The 20,542-nt window shown below is 40.4% G+C and overlaps 1 protein-coding gene across 1 annotated transcript in view; it reads left to right on the top strand.

Moving 5' to 3' along the window:
- The first annotated feature begins 1,033 nt into the window (after positions 1-1,033).
- The window catches only part of RC3H1 (ring finger and CCCH-type domains 1), a 34,432-nt gene continuing 14,923 nt past the window's right edge, over positions 1,034-20,542 (top strand). The window contains 8 exon segments of the mRNA XM_054384261.1: positions 1,034-1,267; positions 9,016-9,136; positions 10,565-10,804; positions 11,931-12,106; positions 12,898-13,098; positions 14,108-14,240; positions 16,325-16,443; positions 18,380-18,492. Coding sequence (XP_054240236.1) covers positions 1,037-1,267; positions 9,016-9,136; positions 10,565-10,804; positions 11,931-12,106; positions 12,898-13,098; positions 14,108-14,240; positions 16,325-16,443; positions 18,380-18,492 — 1,334 coding nt within the window. The 5' untranslated portion in view covers positions 1,034-1,036.

Raw genomic sequence — 20,542 nt, 5'->3', positions numbered from 1 at the left:
TAGTGAATCATATACATCAAGTCTTTGAGAAACCATTGTCATTCTTTCAGTCCAAAATAACTTGTAGTTATTTTATTCCTGCTTATGGAGGATGGAGGTGCTTGGCTGGCAGTCTAGAGGCAAATTATCAATGCTGAATTCCATCCAGTAATGCATGGAAATTCCCAGGGTAATAGAGATGTGATGCTGTAAGTCTGTGTGGTAGCTTGCAGCTCTGTACAGGCCAGCCAGCAGGTGCTGAAGGTGCTGGAGTGGCAGTAGGTAGTGTTACCTGGCAGTGTCGCTGAGCTGGATTGCAAGCAGACAGTGTCTGGCTGCACCCTGAGCCATTCATCCTGTTTTTCTGGAGGCTGTGGCAGCTCACATGTTTCTGTGGAGTCATTGTATGTCCATTCAGAGTCCACTGAACTCAGAGGAAAGCTTGCTTGTGATAGAGGCTTTGGATGAAGCCTTGTCTAAGGAAAGTTGTTTAAATACTGTAAAAAGTTGTTTGAGTGGAACAAACACAACAGCCCTTCAAAAACTGCCTTTTTTATTCAAAGCTAGTTAATGTTAATTGGCTCATTTGTAAGGAAAAAAGAGAACATAAAAACTAAAAGCTAACTAGTCTTATAATTTCAATGACATCATGATTTTTATTTATTTGATTTTTATCTTGGTTGGTAACCATCCTGATTTGTATTTTTTAAGCTACATAACGGCAGAAGTGATTTTAAGTGGCTTTTTCAGTGCCAGAAACCAGCTGGAATTAAAGCTAGTCATGACTCAATGGAAGACTGCACTCCTAGTTTAGCTATACCTCTACAAGTGGTATTTACCTAGCACAAAGCATTTCACAGACCTATTCCAGTAGAGATCGCTAATTTCCTGTTTCTGTGTTTTCTCCTAGGTTATGTTTCACACTATGTGCTGACTGTCTGTACTTACAGAAGATATTTAAAAACAGACTGACTTATTTTTTTTTCAAAGATTTGATTCCAGTGGAATCTGTGCTTTAGATTTTTTTTTTTTGTCTTGTCACTTAACTCCTGAAGCAATGCCTGTACAAGCTCCACAATGGACGGATTTTCTCTCCTGCCCAATTTGCACACAGACTTTCGACGAAACAATTCGGAAGCCCATCAGCTTGGGTTGCGGCCACACTGTCTGCAAGATGTGCCTCAACAAGCTCCACCGTAAGGCATGCCCTTTTGACCAGACCACTATCAACACAGACATTGAACTCCTTCCTGTGAACTCAGCTTTACTGCAGCTAGTGGGTGCTCAGGTAAAAAAAAAAAAAAAAAAAAATCTCTGTTGCTTTCTGCCTTGCTTTTAGAAGGACAGCTCATGAATAAGGAATATGACTCTGTTAATGGTGTGTATAATAGACATCTTCCCTTTTATAGACTGATTTAGGTGAATACAGGTTTTAGATCTTTGATGTGCTGTAGTAGAGGCACCTAGAACAACAGTTCAAATCTTACTTCTGCTGGTCACTGACTGTGTTTGTGTTGCATCTCATTTAGTGTAACTGTGGACTGTCACCAGAACGGGTTGGTTCTGTTCCCTTCCTTCTTCCCTAAGTTGTATCTAGCTATGCTCTGCTGAAGAGATGAACTGGATCAGTGAGCTTATTTGGTGGGAAGCCATTCTTCTATAGTAGCTAATGTGCTTTACCATATTGACCCTATAGACTTGTGATTGATTTCCCTGAGGGTAAGGGAAGTGGGACAGACCCCTCTGCTAGCAACTTTTGTACTGCCTTATGTTTCATTTGAAACTGTTGTCTGGAAATGTAACTTTGAGCTGCTGCGTTAATCTAAATACACGTAAGTGATTTGAGGAGCCTGCCCAAGACTCCCCTTTTTACTGGAACCAAGTACTTCTGAGGTCAGCTGAACTGCTGATCTGGTGAAGATGAGTATTCCCATGGTACTGATGCTGATGGCATCCTGAGGGAGGGGGCAGGGATGCGTGGAAAGTATGATCGCCCTGTTCAGTTGCAGCATGGACTTCAATTGGCCCAAGCTTATCCTTGTTTGATCACTGGTAGTTTCCTGTAACCCATACCTCCCAACGATGGACAGGATTGTGGACTTGGGTAGAGGAGGGACAATTGTGGCTAACTTCAGAGTGAGGAAGGGCAGTCATGTCTAACTTACGGGTGAGGAACAAAAATGTAGATGGGGTGCAGTTGTTATAGAGGGGTTATTGTTTTGGCTTTGTGTCTGGGCTGGGTGGAACTGGAGGCAGCAGAAAATTCTGTGCAATCCATAGTTCAGGAAAAAGGGAAGAGCTGTGGACGAACTTTAAAAGGTGTGAGGGAAAGACAGATGCTTTTTATGAGGTATTGTGACCTAGAGATCCAGACATGCTTTTGCAACTTCTTTTTTCATTTGGTTTATCCAGTAATAGCTGGTGAAGGGTCTGGAGAATAAATCTTATGAAGAGCAACTGAGGGAGCTGGGGCTGTGTAGTTTGAAAAAGAGGAGGCTGAGGGGAGACCTAATCGCTCTCCACAAGTACCTGAAAGGACATTGTAGAGAGGCTGGTGCTAGTCTCTTCTCCCAGGTATTTAGTGATAGAACAAGAGGGAACAGCTTTAAGCTGTGACTGGGTAGGTTTAGACTGGACATTAGGAAAAATTTTTTCATGGAAAGAGTGGTCAGGCATTAGAATATGCTGCCCAGGGAGGTGGTTGAGTTACCAACCCTGGATGTGTTTAAGGGTCTTTTGGATGTGGTGCTTGGGGATATGGTTTAGGGGTGAACTTTGTAGAGTAGGGTTATCGGTTGGACTTGGTGATCCTGAGGGTCTTTTCCAACCTGAATGTTTCTGTAATAATACAGCTGATTTGTTGATGTTGTTGTTCTGCAATGTATGGCATGGAAGTTATTTGAGAAGTTTTTAAATTGACTCCTATTTCTGGCCAAGTGAAGTGACTCATCCTGCTCTACAGGAGAGGATGATGAGATGGAATGTGCTTCATTTCTGTGAGATATGTGTGCCACCACCTTTGAAGAGCTTCCAAGCAGTGAGAGATCTGAGAGTGATGCCCTAAAATAAACATAATTCTCTTTCTCCCTTCTACCTTCTGTTCTGGAGTTTCTAGAACAATTCCAGCTGCATCCAGATGCTCACATTTTTGATAAATTTCATTGTCTTCCTGCGTTTTTTTGTGGTTTTGTGTGCGTTTTTTAAGCTTTGTGAGAAGCTATGTGGTAGCTTTTTAATTCGATCTTTATCTGAATTAAAATTTCCATTAAAAAGAAGATTCTCTGGAATGAGATGGAAAAATCACCCTGCCCCTGTTAGAGTTTACTGAGAGTTTTATTCTGGTTTTGCTAGTTAGCCAGCCAGAGTTTCCTCATCCATATGTGCATGAGATATGGAGAGGGAAAAGTGGCTTTATGATAGTATTGCATTTGTCTTGAGAGTGCTCTGAACTCTAGGTTCAGATATTGAATTAATAACATTAAAATTTTAAGATGCAAAGAGGAGTACAAAAATTATGTCAACAAGATTTATAGGACTTGTAAATTTCATGACGGCCTTAAAGCTGCAAATTGCCCCTAGAATAGGGAAGTATTCCCTCCCCTCCTCACTTGCCACTCAGTCCTGCATTCGTGCTGCTCCATGCATGCTGATACCAAAACACCAGTCAATGATCTTAGTGGGGTTTTGATTACTACCAAACTTTTCCCTTGAGAAATTTGCACCACCTCCCTCCCAGCTCCTAATTGCAATGTGCATGCGAATGAAATCAGTGTTCAGTAGAACTTGCCCTCCTTTCTTTTCCCTTTCCCTTCTGGCACCTGTTGTACTGTGGAGTACTAGGAAATCAGTACATGGTTTTGCTGTCAAAGACAGAGAAACAGTTGCTGTTTTCTACTAGTTGCTATAAAGATTGTTTTTGGGGTTTTTTCACAGAAAAAAAAGCTTGGCTAAAGACAAAATAATAAATTACTTCAGAGAAAATACACTAATTTTGAACTCTCTCCTATTAAGAAGTAGGGCTCTCTTTGGTACATATCAGCAAAAACTACCTGCAAGCAGCAGGCCAGCTTGCAAAGCATGAGAATAATATCAACTTCAGTGGAAAAAAAGCCCATTTTCTTGTTTCACTTCTTGGTTTAGTTTCAGGAGGGTGAATGTGTCCTTGACATTCCCTAATCAACAGCCTGTACACCTTAACCTGTACCTGTGGAGGTGTGTAATTCTTTCATTTTTAAGTGACAAATTCCAAAAAAGTTTCACTTTGGAAGAAAAGGGTATAACACAATTAAAGCTTTTATCTAGGGGGAAAAAGAACAGTTTGTTCTTTTCCCTTTGGGGAGGCTTCTGAGAAATTCACCCATTTGTAAGTGTTCAGCACTTTTTTTGCTATAGGCAGAGGAGGAGACCAGGCATTTTAAAGAAATAGCTATGTTCCATGACTGACAGCAGTGATGGGATTCCAGGGCAAGTCACATTGGCTGGCTTTTGTGCAGGCACAAGGGATGAAATAAGCAGGACTGTACTTTTGGGGAAGATGTGCTAAATTTGTCACAGTCACCTGGGAAAGTAGTAACCTATTTCTTTGACATTTGAATTTTCTATTTGTGTGGGCTTCATCATTTTAATGGTGGAAGGAGTTGTTTCTGACTTGAATTACAGCCTGTTTCTCAGATTTCCCTCTCTCCACCCGTTTCCAAAGATGAAACTTGTTGCTCAGGTTATAGCCGCACTTGATAATTGACTGTTGCAGACTCTTAGATTCCTGCACCCCCACTCTAGTACAGTTCATAGGAACAGTGTTACAGGATCTGTTGTGGAAGGTGGAGTTGGGCAGTTCAGCCACATAAGGTGATGGCAGGGGGGAAAAAGGGCTATAAGGGAAGATGGAAATTACTATTCTTGGGAGAGCTGGAAATAGCTGAGCACCTAAGCTGGAGTTAAGTGTATTGTGAAGGAAGGGAGGCACAGTGGCCTTGAATGCAAATCAAAAAGGCATTCATGGAATACCTTGCCTTTTAAACTTGGACAAAGAAATCCCTTAAGCCAGTTTCTATGGGAGTGGGGGTTTGAATTTTAAGTCTTCAGGCATCTACATATTACTCACTGTATGCAGCTATTCATTCAACAGGCAGTGTTTTGAAGGAGCATAATCATGGATCTGTCATCTAAGCTCTTCCCTTCTGTTTTTTTAACAAATGAAACAGCAGTGTGCACGTTCCACACAGGTGACATTGAGTGGCAAAAATTCCTGTGGTGCTTTAATTTCTTTCGTAATCTCCTGCTGGACATGGTAAATGCAATTCTAGGCATTAGGCAATAGAATCATGTATATGATGAGAGAAGGGTGGAGTGATCTGAACTCGCAGCCCTTTCAAAAGGGGTGGATTGCAGAGAGATCAGTGACACATTTGATAATGTTTTTATTTTAACTTCTGGCGGAATAAGGTGCCACAAAAGAAGAGTTATCTGTGAAGAAGTTGTCCTTAGTACAAATTCTCAAGGACTTGAAGACACTTGCCTTTAGGTTTTGCTTGTGTTGGTTGTTTGGTTTTGGTTTTGTGGTTGTTTTGGTTTTGTTTTTGTTTTTAAGGAGGAAGCAAATCATCTGGGGAAAAAGAAATGCACATTAAGAGGGAAACAATTTTCAAACCAGACAGAATGGGGTTTGGTCTGTTTAACATGTTCTCATTCCATGCAATTAGATGTCTAATGGTAATTAGTGACAACTCAAGCTGACATCCTTCATCAAATTACACTTAACTCACCAATTCAGAATCACTGCCTGGTATGAGGTGATGCTTTAGCGTTTTTTTCCAGTCCGCTTCCTCCTGGCGTCATAACCTGCCTCTTCCCAGTCATTCTGTTGGGCAGTGTTCCGCTGCCAGGATGCAGTCATTGCCAAGGCAGATGTACACAAATCCGAAGTCATTAAACATCTGAGATAATAATTTTTCCTGTCCTGTTCTAATCCCCCTTGGGAGGTGTTTATTATGTTATGTGAATATATCTGCAGTGAAAACTGATAAGGGTGTGGTGTCTGAGAAAAGGGAATATTGAATGAGGATAAAAATAACTCACTCTGCAGGGCATCTATTTTGAGGCTCTCAAGAGGCCTGTAAACAGAAGTGACCATAGGGCCCTGCATGCTATTGAAAAGATACTTTGTGAAGAGGAAGTTAAAAAGCTTCTCTCAATTGTTCCTTAGCAATTCCATGACAGAGCCAAAGTTAAAATTCGTATCTCCTGTGAATTTGATGATGAATCATATCTGTACCATTCCTTTTTTTTTTTCTTCTTGATAGATCACAGAATAGCAGACTGGTGGGGTTTAGAAGGGACCTCTTGGGGCCATCTAGTCTAGCCTCTCTGTTAAAGCAGAGTCACCCAGAGCAGGTTGCCCAGGATCACAGTGTCCCGGTGGGTTTGGAATCTCTCCAGGGAAAGAGACTCCACAACCTTTCTGGGCAGCCTGGTTTTGCTCATGTCCAGATGGGTTCTAGTTAGTGCCTGTCGTCCCTTATGATCATTCTAACAAAATACTTTTTTGAAGTCTGTGAAGTACATGTAATAGACCCAGCAAAAGAGCAACTTCATTAAGTTTTATTGCGAGATGCATCACACGAATGAAGATGAGGTGTCTCTGTGTGTGTGTAGAAATACATTCTCTTTTCGTGAAGACTCCTGAAACCACAAAATAAGCATCTTGTTTTATTCTTGCCTTGCAAAGAGAAGAACAGGGAATGATATGCAGATACAGTGTTGAATAGCTTAACTAGTGGAAGTTTTTCTATGCCAGCTTTTTCCTGGGGGAGGGGGAAGCATTCTGTCAGTTGCCTAGACAGTGCTTGTGTCTCGCTGGTGAGGTTGTGCTGTGTATGGCATTCCAAACTGCTGCTGTGAATGTGTGCTAAACCTACCTTAATTCAAGATCGAAATCCAGGGCTGAGCACAGCTTCCTGTCCCAGGCCATCTTTGTCTGCAGGGTGTTGTGATGCTGTGGTTCTATTTTGGGTTGTCTCCAGGGCCAGACTGAATGCTTGCAGCAGTAAATAGGAATTTGCACAAAATATATTACAGCAGTAAATGGGGCAGAGGCTCTGTAGTCTCTCTCTTGGCACAAATGCATGAGATGCATGTTGTTTGATCAATAAGCCAGTTTTGCTTGTATAACTGCACAGACAGCAGCAGACTGCTAAAACAGCAATGGCTTTGAAAAGGAGGTGGAGCGTTCTGTTAACATGAAAGCAAATGTTGAAGGTGTTTAATATTTGTTTGCCAAATCCGAAGAAACCAGTCCAGCTGAGGCTGTTGCAACATTTATAGCTGACCACTGTAAGACAGCATTGCAAAATCTCCTGCTGAGAGCGTTCTTGCTTACAGACACACAAAACCCCCAAAACAACTCAAACAAACCCCAGATCATTTCTGAAGTTAAAACCCCAAAACCACCCCAAAATTTCAAGCTAACTGTAAAATCATCCAGGCTAACCTTGCTGTCTTGGTGTGGTTCAACTTGATTTTGTTTTTTCCCTTTGAGTAAAAGCAGCAGTGCCTGATCCAGGCTACCTTGATAATGTTAGTTTTGGGGTGATACCAACTCTCTTAATTGCAGCTGATGTATTACACTGACACTTTCTTGTCCGTGTCTTGTCAGACACTTTACCTGCTGTAAAAGCAAGATATGTGTAGCTAGTAATTTTTATTTTGCAATATGTGTCAAATGAACAACTTAGCAGGTGTGGTTGCCTAAACCTGTAGGAGAAGTGAGATCATGGGTTTGAACCATTATTTTCTACTAAAATGGCTAAGATCCTATGCACGTTAGTGGTGGCAACCATATATGTGTAAAATATGCACATACATATATAGTGACTGCTTTTATTTGCTGCTGCTCATCATGCTGCTCTTTGTGGCCTTTATATGCATATGAAGGTAACCAGGTTTGTAACTCTCTTTAACGCAAGCATTAAAGGCTTGTGCTTTTAGATTGAGGCCTGGGTTGGTCCCTGTAAGCAGATATGTGGGATTAGCATGCTGTTGTTGCCAGTGGGATAATGATTGACTTGGAAAGAGAAGTTGAAGTCTGAGATCTGCTTTCACTTCAATAGCATATCCCAAAAGTCCTTGTGTTTAGTCTTCTGAGAAATTCCAATTTTCTATCCTATCAATCCCATGGTCGCTGAATAGCGGTGCTGGAAAGTATTAGTACAGTACTATACCGCATCCCTAATTTGCTTAAAGCTTTAAGAATGCAACTCGAGGAAAACAAAAACAGTTTTAACTTGAGGGAAGGAGTAGTCCAACATCCCCTTGAAAAAACCTGATTTCTGGTGAATGCCTGGATGAAGAAATAAATGCCACAGCTGAAAAAAACCCAAATCTTCAAAGCAAACAAAAACGCAACCTGTAAATGTAACTGGTCTGTGTTGTCAGATTAATACTTGGCAGGACATGTTCATATGCATTTGATATTCCTGCTTGGTAATTTGGTCTAATCAGAATATATTATAAGGATGTGTTAGAATATTGGGTGCTTATTCTTCTCTGATTTTACAGCTGAGAGGCCCAAGATACAAATTTGTACTTACCTTCAAACCAGAGTTCATTTGATTTATTGCGATTTCTTCTTTTTTTCCCTTTTTGCCATTTTTTCTTTTTTTTTTTTTTGCTAGACTGTTGTGAATGTCTCAATATATTTTATTTCAGCTAAAGTTTTATAGTTACAAGAAATGTCATGTTTCTCATGTAATGCTTTAGTTACAGAATAAGTCTGCTGCATCTAGTTTCTGTCAGCCGCTAAATAAAAAGTCTGCTAAGCATAAATTCAGTATTTTTTAAAATTTCATTTTAGCTGATTTTTTTTTTAAATACTGTTTGATCATTAAGCTGAAAGAATGCTTACTAATACAGAAAAAACACGGAAGAGGAGCAAAACAGGAAATGCTTGGTATTAACAAGGTTGATGTGATGTTTGTAAGCATGCCTGCCACTTATTTATGCGTATTCATCATAGATGTACATCTCATCTCCTTTCAGGTTCCTGAGCAGCAGCCAATTACTTTATGTAGTGGAGCTGAAGATACCAAGCATTATGAGGAGGGGAAGAAATGTGTGGAAGAATTAGCATTGTACCTCAAACCACTTAGCAGCGCCAGAGGTAGTTCCTGCATTGTTTCCTTGGAAAATGACAGCTGGAAACATTTCAAAACAAACTCTTCAACGGGCTAGTTAATCTATTTGAAAAATGGATATAGACCTTTTTCAGAAACCGGATCGACTTCCCTGGTCATTGTTATGTCTACACTTGCAGGGGGGAGGAATTTAAAGGCATTTTATCAAAGGAAGTGTTCAACAGAGGCTGAACTATTTGGCTGCAGTATAGTAAGATGAGACAAACTGTAAGTTGAGTTGACCTCTGTAGACTTAAGTAAAAAGAAGTAATTCTGCCTTTTTTTTTTTTTTAATTCTGCTTTCTTCGAGATAACTGAGTGGTGCAGCTTGTTTATGGAGGAGGAATAAACTGAAATGAGAAAGATACTACATTCATTCTTTAGAAGAGAAATAATTAATACTCTGCTTATACAAGGTCTTACACAAAAGCTGGATCAATCTGAGTAATTCTTAGTTAGCAAAACTGCACTGGGTTCAAGAGAATGGATTTTATATTATATATGTTGGACTTACAAAACCATAGGATTATGGAAGGATTTGGGTTGGACGGGACCTTTAAAGCTCATTGCGACCAACCCTCCTGCAGTGGGCAGGGACATCTTCAACTAGACCAGGTTGCTCAGAGCCCTGTCCAGCTTGACCCTGAACACTTCTAGAGATGGGGCATGCACAACTTTCCAACAACCTGTGCCAGTGCCTCCCCATCCTCACAGCAAACCCAAGTAGTACAGATGTGCATCATAGACATCAGGTTTTCAAAACTTAATTTTTGCAACAAGCTGTCTGAAGCTTTTCCAACTATTACCAACTATTACAGTGTGATAGCAGTACTGCTCTGAGGAGTAGTGGCCCAGTGAGCAAGCTCAGTGCTGTGAAACAAGTTCAGTCTGGCAGCTCTATGTCTAACAAGCCACTTACTCCTTTAACCTGGTTTCAGTGGCTCCCAGCACATTTGTGAATCACAGTTTTTACACATAATTAAACATCACCATAACAATTGTGAACTCAAACAAGTTTGTCTTTGCTAGGCCAAATCAGTGGAGGTGTCCAGTACTGATAAAAAAGCGTGAATATCTTGTGAAAACAGATAAAGATCAAGGAAGGCAGTGATTCCTGAAGCTTGTGAATACAGGAAGGACTGCAGAATGGCCCTACCCTTGAGGGGGCACCAGGGAAGGTGCAAGAGGTTGCACCTTCTTGCCCACAAGACTTGAACCTCAAAGCTGATTCCCAAGAACTGTTTTTAATGTTGAGTAAAATGAACCAACAAAAATGAACTTGTGATAGGCCTTCTCTAGTAAACATCATGAGAGCTAGGATTGCATTTCCACAGCACAAGTCATTGAAGGCTGGCAAAAATAGAGGAGATAGGAGGTAGTTTATTAATTTTTTTTCTGTGTCATTTTTTTGGAAGGTGTGGGTCTGAACAGCACTACTCAGAGCGTGCTAAGTCGTCCCATGCAAAGGAAACTTGTGACGTTAGTTCATTGTCAGCTAGTGGAGGAAGAAGGGCGCATCAGAGCAATGCGTGCAGCACGGTCACTTGGTGAAAGGACAGTCACAGAGCTCATTCTTCAGCATCAAAATCCTCAGCAGCTCTCTTCCAACCTCTGGGCTGCAGTCAGAGCCAGAGGATGCCAGTTCCTTGGACCAGGTAGGTGACATCACAGTCCTAAAATTCCATACTGGAAGCAATTTAGCATGGAGGAGGGTTGATAGATGATTGTTGAGTTGCCTGAGTGATTTTATTAGGCAGTGGCTTAATTTCTTAATAGTAGGGCTTCAGAATTGCTGATGTATCTGTTGGACTGCTCTCATGGACTTTCTCATATGCTTAGTACTTTTGAAAGTCTTTTATAAAATTCAGAATGATGTGTGTCCTTTTGTTCTTGGGATAAAATAGCAAGTAGTTGCTCACTTGCTGTTCTTCAAAGAAATAAGACTCTTTGGGTAAAAACAGGGTTACTTAGAAGTGACTGGACATGGCTTCTTTTCTTTTTCTAGGGCAATAAAATTACAAAACAGTCATGGGGAGACATTTGCTACGTTTGGGGGTGGTGCAATCTTAAAAATTACATACTTAGAATTCTTTTTCATAGAATATTAAACCATTGACTTTTATTTAAATATTAATGAAGTCTCATTACTGAAAATGCTGACTTTGCATTTTGAGGACGAGCAAATACATGCCTTGACATATGAAGCCAGTTTATTAAAGAAAAAAATAACTGAGAAGCTTTTCCCCATTGAAACAAATGAAAGAAGCCTAACTTGGGGATGCTAACTTTTGTACCACTGCAGGGAAGAGAGGCTTGTTACCTAGCAGAATACGCTACACCACCTGATTTGTTAGCGTGCACACTTGGTTGCTCTTTCACAGGCAAGGGACCAGACCTTGCTCTTCCTCGGCCTTTCAGGTTTTTCTGCTGGGATAAGTGTAGGATGTAGATAATACACTTTGAAAACTAAAAAGAGAGACGTAGACAACAAAGAAGTTTTCCTATCATCTGATACCCAAATTTAAACAAATTATGATAAAATGTTGAAAGTTCTATTTTCCTTGTCTAGGAATCTGGGAGTGTTCCTTCCCTCTTGCTGAGCTCCTTTTCCTGTCTCTGGGTTTGTGTGTGTGCAGTGGGGGATCTTGTAGCTGATCACCCCCATGTAGGGAAAGAAGAAACTGTGCAGAAACCTGGATTCTCTCTCATCCTTTGTCTCTTTTTTTTTTTTTTTTTTTTTTTTTTTTTTTTTTTTTTTTTTGGTGTTTCCCCTCCAACTAGCAATGCAGGAGGAGGCTTTAAAGCTGGTTCTGCTGGCTCTGGAAGATGGATCTGCTCTGTCACGGAAGGTCTTGGTTCTCTTTGTGGTTCAGAGGCTGGAGCCACGGTTTCCTCAGGCTTCTAAAACTAGCATTGGGCATGTTGTTCAGCTTCTTTACAGAGCCTCATGCTTCAAGGTATGGAGATTTTGCTTGGAGATTTTATAATGCTGTGAAAACTATTGGGTTTCACTTTGAATTTTCATTGTCCTGAAACATTAAAGATGCCCCAAAATGTGTAGTTACAGAAAACATCACTCATTAAAAGCCATGTGTTTGGAGAGCATAGGCTGAAATTGCAAGTTTAAGCTGTAAAGCTGGGGTTTGACTCTGCCCAAGAGTAACAAAACCTGTAAGTCAGTCACTGGAACTTACCTCCTTAGAAGAGGCTTAAAGCTGGAAAATCCCCAGCTCTGTTGATTGAGTAGTGGTGTGGTTAGAAACGGAGAAATACAAGGCTCTTGGATATCAGAGCTGTATAAAAAGAACTTAATCTGCTTACTGTGCAGCTTAAATATTACAGCATTTAGTGGTCCATTTCTAGGTGATCAACTTCATTGACTTTTGCTAAAGGAGGAAAAAAATGTTTTTTTGCTGCTAAATGTTTTGCTTTTTGTTTGCTTCAAACAAAACTGCAGTACAAACAAAACACCTTAACTGGAGAAGTTAACCTTGTATAGGAAGTGTGACAGTTCCACCAGTATCTGTATCAGAGCTGAAGTGACTTTATTGATACTCATTTCATAGAGATCCTGCTTTGAGGAGTGTGTTGTTTTAATAGGAACTACTCCTTACTGCACAGTTGTCATAGTTTGGTTTAGTCTGGGAGAAAGAACTTAGTTGCTGAGCGAGGATTTCACTTGCTTTGGACTTTACATAATCTCTGGTTTGTCCTGATTAATCCTATTTGGCTTGTTTCTCCCAACCAGGTGACAAAGCGAGATGAAGATTCCTCTCTGATGCAGCTGAAGGAGGAGTTTCGGACGTACGAAGCTCTGAGAAGGGAACATGATTCCCAGATAGTTCAAATAGCTATGGAAGCCGGCCTGCGCATTGCGCCGGATCAGTGGTCCTCGCTGCTCTATGGAGACCAGTCTCACAAATCCCACATGCAGTCTATCATTGACAAGGTAAAGCCACCTCAAGTCAGCCCAGTCTATCTTTGATCTAAATGCCTGTGATAAGAATTTTCAAATAGTGTCCCTAATATTTCAAAACTCTTGTGCCTAAATAATTAGAATACATATTTGCTACTGAATCAATCTTGAGCCCTTTTCCACCTTGTTATGTCTTTCTACTTTACATCTACTTCCAGATGGGAAGTCACAAAGGTTAACTTCCCAGTCCTTCCTGAAGAGCGGTAGCTGGGTTAATGGTTTGTGTTTCCAAGGATAATGTTATTGCATGAGTTGAAACCAAATCAGCCTCCTAGTCTGTACCTGAAGTAGGAAAGACAAGTGGAAGCGGTTTTCTTAAATAAAATACTTGACCTCTGGAACATGGGGTGAAGGGTAGGAACTTAAATGGGAAGAACCTAAATTTGATGGGTTATTACAAAAGCTATGACGCAGTTGCTTTGGTTGCTCTGTGGGAGGGTTAGCTTCAAGATCAGTCTAATGTGTTATTCATGCCTTTGCCCACCTTTTCAGGTGTTCTGCCAATCATCTTCTGAAGAGTCTAGGTAGAATGAAAGGATTTTGCATACTGAAATGGTGTGATGTTAGTGAATAAAACGTTGCTACCTTGCTTTCTCCTTCAACTGCCTTGCTCTTCCTCTGCTATACTTGGTTTAAAACAGGGTGCAAACTCTTTGGTTTGGAGATAATAGACTCTTCAGAAACCTTTTTTGAGTGCCAGCACAACACAGGGGAGAAATAGATTACATTGCTAGAAATAACACTAGCCTGTATTTTTTCTGTTTATTATCTGTTTAGAGCTGTATTTAAACCTGTAGTGTCAAAGAATTAGTGTTCTTCATACTGGAAAAGCAATTTAGTTGAAGGTGCGAACTGAAATGGGCTTGTGCAGAAAACATGTGACAGGTTTTGGAAGACAGCTCTTGTGAGCTTGTGGAGCTGCCTTCAGAAAGGACGAGGATTACTTTGCCTGTAGAAAGTTAATTATTATAATTTTTTTAAGTTGCAGACCCCAGCCTCATTTGCACAGAGTGTTCAGGAGCTAACTATTGCTCTTCAGAGGACTGGAGATCCAGCCAACCTGAATCGTCTTCGACCTCACCTAGAGCTTCTGGCAAACATCGATCCCAGTCCAGGTAAGTCAAGATGTTTGATAAAGTCCTTTAAACTAGCGATCAACAAGAGGAGTTTAACATTGCAGAAGAATTGATAGCTGTTCATCAAGTGGAAGAAAACATACATACATAAAGCATAATAAACATAAGATTCTTGAGTGGTATCCATAACTAGCCTGGGAGCAGCAGTAATCTGTATAAGGAACTGAACTGTTCTGAAGATAAAATAGATTCCAAAGTATGTCAGGAATCATTTCACTGCTCCAAGAGCTTTCTTGCTTGACAGCACAGAGTGACCGTGGATGAGGATATAGAATAGGCATAATCCTGTGGGGTTACATGGTGTATACTTGGCATCAGGCAGTGCTGACTGCGAGGAGTGGCAGCAATCCTGGCTTCCTTGTTTTCCCTTATCTAGTACACATGCTGCTGATTTAAAACCAGATTTGCAGAGCAATGGGACTGTTGATGGAACCACTGTGCTTAATGCAGAGCCTTCACTGTTGCTCTGCGATAGCTGTTTCTATCTCTTTACCAGAGCAAATAATTTGTTTACAAACTAGAGGAAGTCTTCATCAGATCAAGGACTTCATTATCTTAGGTAGAAACCGTGTGTTGTTTTCTTTGTTTTAGGAATTCTGTGTATTACTTTTTGATATGAGGTCTCAAGACCACAGACACAGCACTCAGAAGATCCTTAGAGGCAGCTTAAAATAATTGAGCAACTTCTATGTGAACAACTTTAGACTCCAGAGTAGTATTTTGATAGATTGAATAGACAGAAGATGAGAAAAAAAAAATCAGTCTAGTCAAGAAAGATCTGTTATCCTAGGGAATTTAGCATTTTTCTTGTTAATATGTAATTCTGCAGATGTGTGAAAGACAGTTTGGGATGGAGAGGTTAGTTGGAAAGAATGTAACTGGGAAATTAAAATTTGAGCTTTTGACAGAGGAGAGAAAGATGGAAATGGTTGGAAGAGAAGTAGTGTGCAGGGGAAGTGCCTGAGGGAGAAGGGAAAGGATGGAATGGAGAATATTCTGGCTGAAGCTTTATTTTATACCTGTTACTGTCTGTAAAATCAATATTAATATCAAAATAATGCAAAAGCCTTAACTGTGATTGCAGGAGATGAAGAGTTGTTCTTAGTTTCTCTTCAAAAAAATACATTAACCTTTCAAATGAGGACCAGTTCAAAGAAGATGTAGTGCTTTCTTCCCAAGGCTTTCATTCTGTAACAAGTCAGGGACAGAACTCTGTGTGTGTACTGCACCTTTGTTAGTGGAATCACTAACAGCCTTGCTCACTTTCAGTAGGTGAGTCTGGTCTTGATGTGCTGGTCTTCTGTGCTGTTGAGTTGTTTCCCTGCAGTTCTGTAGGTGCCTTCAAGTGCCTCTGGAGAAGAATCTAGTCCTTGTGAGCAGAAAAGAAAGTACTTGTGCTAAGGTGGTGCTTAGTGAAGCACTTGGAGGTCCAGTGTTTTGCAGCACAGTGTAGGCATGGGGTGGGAGTGTCAGCTGCTGGGACAGATTGAACTATTAGAAAAATTAGTTGGCTAGAAAGATCAAACCTCACTGTAGTTAGGGTTGTGCAATTCATTCACACTCCTGTATGTTAGATGAAGGGCTGATGCATAGATTTGCTTTGTAACGTTTTTCCATGTGAGAGACATCAGTTTCTGTTGCTACTCAGTGACTGCGTGATCTAGGCTGGGGATGATGGTGTTTGTACGGAATGAGTTAACCTGCAGGAGACCGAGTGAGAAAAGGGACTTTCAGCCCAAGTTGTGCATTGCATGCAGAGTTAGTAGAAAGCACTTACTATGGAGTTCTTGTGGGATATGAAATGTTTGGGAAAAGGAAACAATTTGACATGCTGGTGATGGGCTTACTGGCTCGTTTGGTGTATTGTGTGGTTCAGACTTGAGTCTATAGGTAGCTTTATTCTTAAGTGGTTCATATCCCTGAATTAAGAGGCTGAATCCTTTTTATCTAATGATACACATTTCCAGTTGAATCATTTTGACTGTCTAGTCAAGTTTTGTCATACTGATGGTTTCTTTCTACCTCGTTTTGGAAAAACCTGATGACTTTTCATAATGCGATAGATGCACCACCTCCAACATGGGAACAACTGGAAAATGGACTAGTTGCTGTAAGGACCGTGGTTCATGGCTTGGTTGATTATATCCAGAATCACAGCAAGAAAGGAACAGATCAGCAACAGGTAAAAGTTAAATCACTTAGGAAATTCTTGGTCTGAAATTTCGTTTGCTGTATTGAATAGCTGATATTTACAACTGTCATCTGAGGCACCTGGTTTAATGAGAAGCTGATTAAAAAATAGCATTGCTGTGTCATATTTATCAAAAGAAGAAATGGAGGGGGGGGAAAGCACCAAAAGAAAAAACAAAATGCACACACACACCTCAGTACCTGTTGCATTACTTTGCATAGCTCACCAGGATGAAAATCTGCAAGCTTAGGGAAATGAATAAACATCCCTCCTGACTAGAGAGGATAGAGAAGAGAAGCTGGGAGGTTTAGCATTATGATCTGTGAGAATTTTCTTTGGTTTGTTTTTATGTGACAGATTTCATTCAAACAGCTCGGTGTAAATGAGATGTGGGTTTTTTTTGTTTGTTTGTTTATTTTTTTAACCTGTGCTTAATGATCTGTGAAGTTTAAACACTTTGGAAGACTTCATACAAAGGTACCTTCTAAATTCATGAGGCAAAACTTTCAGAAATGAAATGATGTTGCCAAATACAAATATTATCTTATCTCCTAGCTATCTTATCACATGTTCTTTTGATCTCATTTTGTTGTGTAGCTAAGTTGGTATAAATGCTAGCTGCTGCTGCAAGACTTTGCTGTCTGTCACACATTCCCACTCCCTTGCTTTGGCACTCATCCTCTTGGAGAGCTGGTTTGGGGAGCTGAACTAGTTGAAAGATCATCTCTGCCAAAAATAAGAGGCAAAATTAGAGTGAATTATTTCTACTGTCTTACCTTTTTGCATTCATATGGGTGGCAAATGAGCATTGCTACCAGCAGGAGGAATAGCAGTAGGAATACACAAGTGGAAGTTGGGATGGAATAAACAGCGAGGGTTTTTGTTCTGGTGAGACCATTGCCTAGACCTGGTACATGCTGCCCTGCTTGGAAGGGAACCCAAAGCCTCCCAAGTGAGCGTTGGGCAGAGTTTTGCTGTCCAGCAGCAGTGGCCAGCAGAAGGCTTTGCAGCTCTTGTACACCGTGCCTAAATCCTTTTTTTACTACAGTTGGAGGAGTGGGGGAGGAATAAGAAAAGAAAAAAACATCAGTTTACAGATATCTGCTTAGAGATTTGTATCTTCTGGCTGGATTTCATGGAAAACAAGACTTTACTTTTAGAGCTCTTTCCCTTAGTGGGAACTCCTAGTTGGGTATTTCTGCCTCTGATTTAATTCTGCCATGAAAACTGTAGGAACTTCAGTGTCTTTGAGACCATCTCTGGCCCTGTCAGAACTTGTTTAAAGGGAATGGCAAATGGGTATGCATACAGACAGCAAGATTGCAGTAAATGGTTGTTTCTTAGGGAAACTTAACTAAGAAAAATACAGAAGACAACCCATCTCCTGCTGATCTCTGTAGGAGCAGGAGTGCATCTCCAACTATTGATGGAAGTAATTACTGTAGATAGTGAAGAGATTTTTAGTCCAAAAGGGGTAAAGGGGAACTTGAGGAAATTTTAACTTTCCTAGACATGAAAAGGATACTCAAGTGCAATTTGAGCCAACAGAAAGCAAAGGAAGAGTAGCTGACTAAATTGTATTTTCAGTCTGCCACAAGCATTGATGAATACTTGGCAATTTCTGATTAAACACAGTAATTTTTTTTCAGTCTATCAGATTTGTCCACTTAACTGTATCCCAAAACATACAGCTGTCTTCCAGTCAAGCTCCAGTAAGGAATTTGAATAAAAAAGGTTTACTGACTTGTCGAAATACTTACTCTTGAATCTAAAACATGAATACTGCTGCAGTCATTTATTTTACGTTAGACATTTATGGAACCTAAACACTGAGGGAATTTTCTTCAGGCCTATAAGAAGATGTATTCAGCTCTTGGTTAAGTACCCTTCTATTCAGTATCTCACCTGGTTTCTTTAATCCTGTCAGCCTCCTCAGCACAGCAAGTACAAGACATACATGTGTCGAGACATGAAACAGAGAGGAGGATGCCCCCGAGGGGCCAGCTGCACGTTTGCACATTCACAGGAGGAGCTAGAAAAGTAAGTGTACCTCTTACAGTAGAAATCAGCCCAATCTCTGTTTCTTCTTGTCCGTAAGAGTTACAGATAAGATCTAGGAAATGAGGAGAGGAGGCATAACTTCTTTGTTACATTAACAAGAAATAATGCAAAGAACTTGTAAAACTCTTCAAAATTTTGGAAGTGCTTGTTCTTGGATACAAAGCAAAACATCCTGTGATTCAGTTACAAAAGTTTGATATCTACAGCAGTGTTACTGGAGGTTTTGGAGATGGGACTCTTTTTTTTCTTACTTAAACATAGCTAAAGATGCTGTTTGACTGCATCTATTATGGTTGTTTATTTTTTGCATACTTCTTGCCTTGCCTTATATTCAGGTGTGAGAAGTACATTGCTGGCAGTTTTCCTGATGCAGGGGTTCTCTTGTTCTGTGCTGCCTTTGAGAGATCTAAAAACCAGCTTCACAAGTTTTCTTTCTACACAGTATTTTGAAACTTACTGAGAGATTGCCTATGCAGTAACCTGAAGTGGTTAAAGCTGTTGCTGAAGAGTTAAAAAAAGGTGGTCATATGAAGTCTGCAGTAAATAAGCTATGTGGATATTAGATTTAGAGGGGACTCAGTTATCCAAGAGCAAGCTGCTGCTCTTACAAAGGTGGTTTATTGCATTGTTTTTTCAAGTAAAATGTATTATTTAAGAATTAAAAGAAAGAAATAAATACATATGTTGCATGAAATACATTGTAACTTGTTACTTGCTTTTTTTGGCTGAATGAATTCAAATCTTTCAAAGAAAAGGTGCTCCTGGGGTTTGTTGTTTGTGTTTTGTTTTGGTTTTTTTTATAAGACTCCAAGGATTTGAAACTATACATAGTTGTTCTAGGTTGTTTTTTCTTTTTTAAGACTGGAAGCATTAATATGGAAGTTCGTTGACTGTATAGTACAGCCAGTGTGCAGTACATTGGCAAAACAGGAAGGGGGGAAAAAGAGCAGAGCACATGGTCTTGAGAGTAACAAAGGCAGTTATTCAAATGAACAGAGAATAGGACTTTGATACTTGTGTTCTGCAGAAACACTTGGGTTTTTTCCCTTCCTGTTGTGGTGCTAAGAAAACTGAGATTGGTAGTGCTGGTTTGGATGATTTAACGACGGTAGTGAATCACTATTAGTACCTCTGAAATAGTTGTATGTATCAAGGACTGTCTGTTAGCCTTGCAGGTGAAAGAGCCCTATTTATCCAGACTGACTTGTGTGACTTTGTAAACTGTTGTAAGCAAAGCCAGTGCTTGTTCTGTTTCAGGTTGCAGCAGTTTCTGTAGGTGGTTGAGGAACTTCAACTTTCAATTCTTCCTTGTACCTGTTACCTTTGTTTTAATTCCTTTGAGTACCTATTGTGTGAGTGCTCCTCCTTTAAAAAAGGCTTAGTAAGAATAATATATATTGCTGTTGCTATGTAGTTCCTGTATCTATACACAGCTTTAAGTCTACGGGAAGGTTGTGGGGAAGTATGTGGTAATTTGGACAGCAAATGATAATCTAGACTTGCTTAAACAGTAGCTGCTGCTTCTCTTGGCAAGGAACAAAACCCCAGTGTGCATAGGCAAGTATTAAACTGTTTTAGATTATTTTTGTGTCCTGTATGTGTGGAGACTGCAAAAAACTATTAATTGTTCATAAAAATCCAGAGAGCAGCATTGTGCAGCTTATTCTTTCTAAATATTTTATCATGAAGCATGCTGTAGAAATTCTTTGTCACCCTTGATGGAAAAGGTGTCTATACCATGTCCATCTTTCCTGAGTGTAGTGTTGTAATTGGAAAGAGCAGGGATGGCCAGGCCTCCCCATCCTGCAGACTGTGTGCAGGCCTTCGGAGAGCCAGGAAGCCATCAGACACTGCACCTTTAAGAGCCCTGATGTGAGGCAGATATACAGCAGTAATTGTCAAGGAGAATGTGGCAGCACTGCTATGCAGGGAGAAAACGGTTTGGGTATTGAGCAGGATGCCAAAGTAAAGCCGTAAGTTCAGCCTGGGGAGCTGCTTTCCGCTCATCTCTCTGTGTCCAGCTGACTTG

The sequence above is a fragment of the Indicator indicator genome, chromosome 10 (genome assembly GCF_027791375.1).
Source record: "Indicator indicator isolate 239-I01 chromosome 10, UM_Iind_1.1, whole genome shotgun sequence".
NCBI lineage: Eukaryota > Metazoa > Chordata > Aves > Piciformes > Indicatoridae > Indicator > Indicator indicator.
This window is presented reverse-complemented; position numbering and strand designations above follow the sequence as displayed.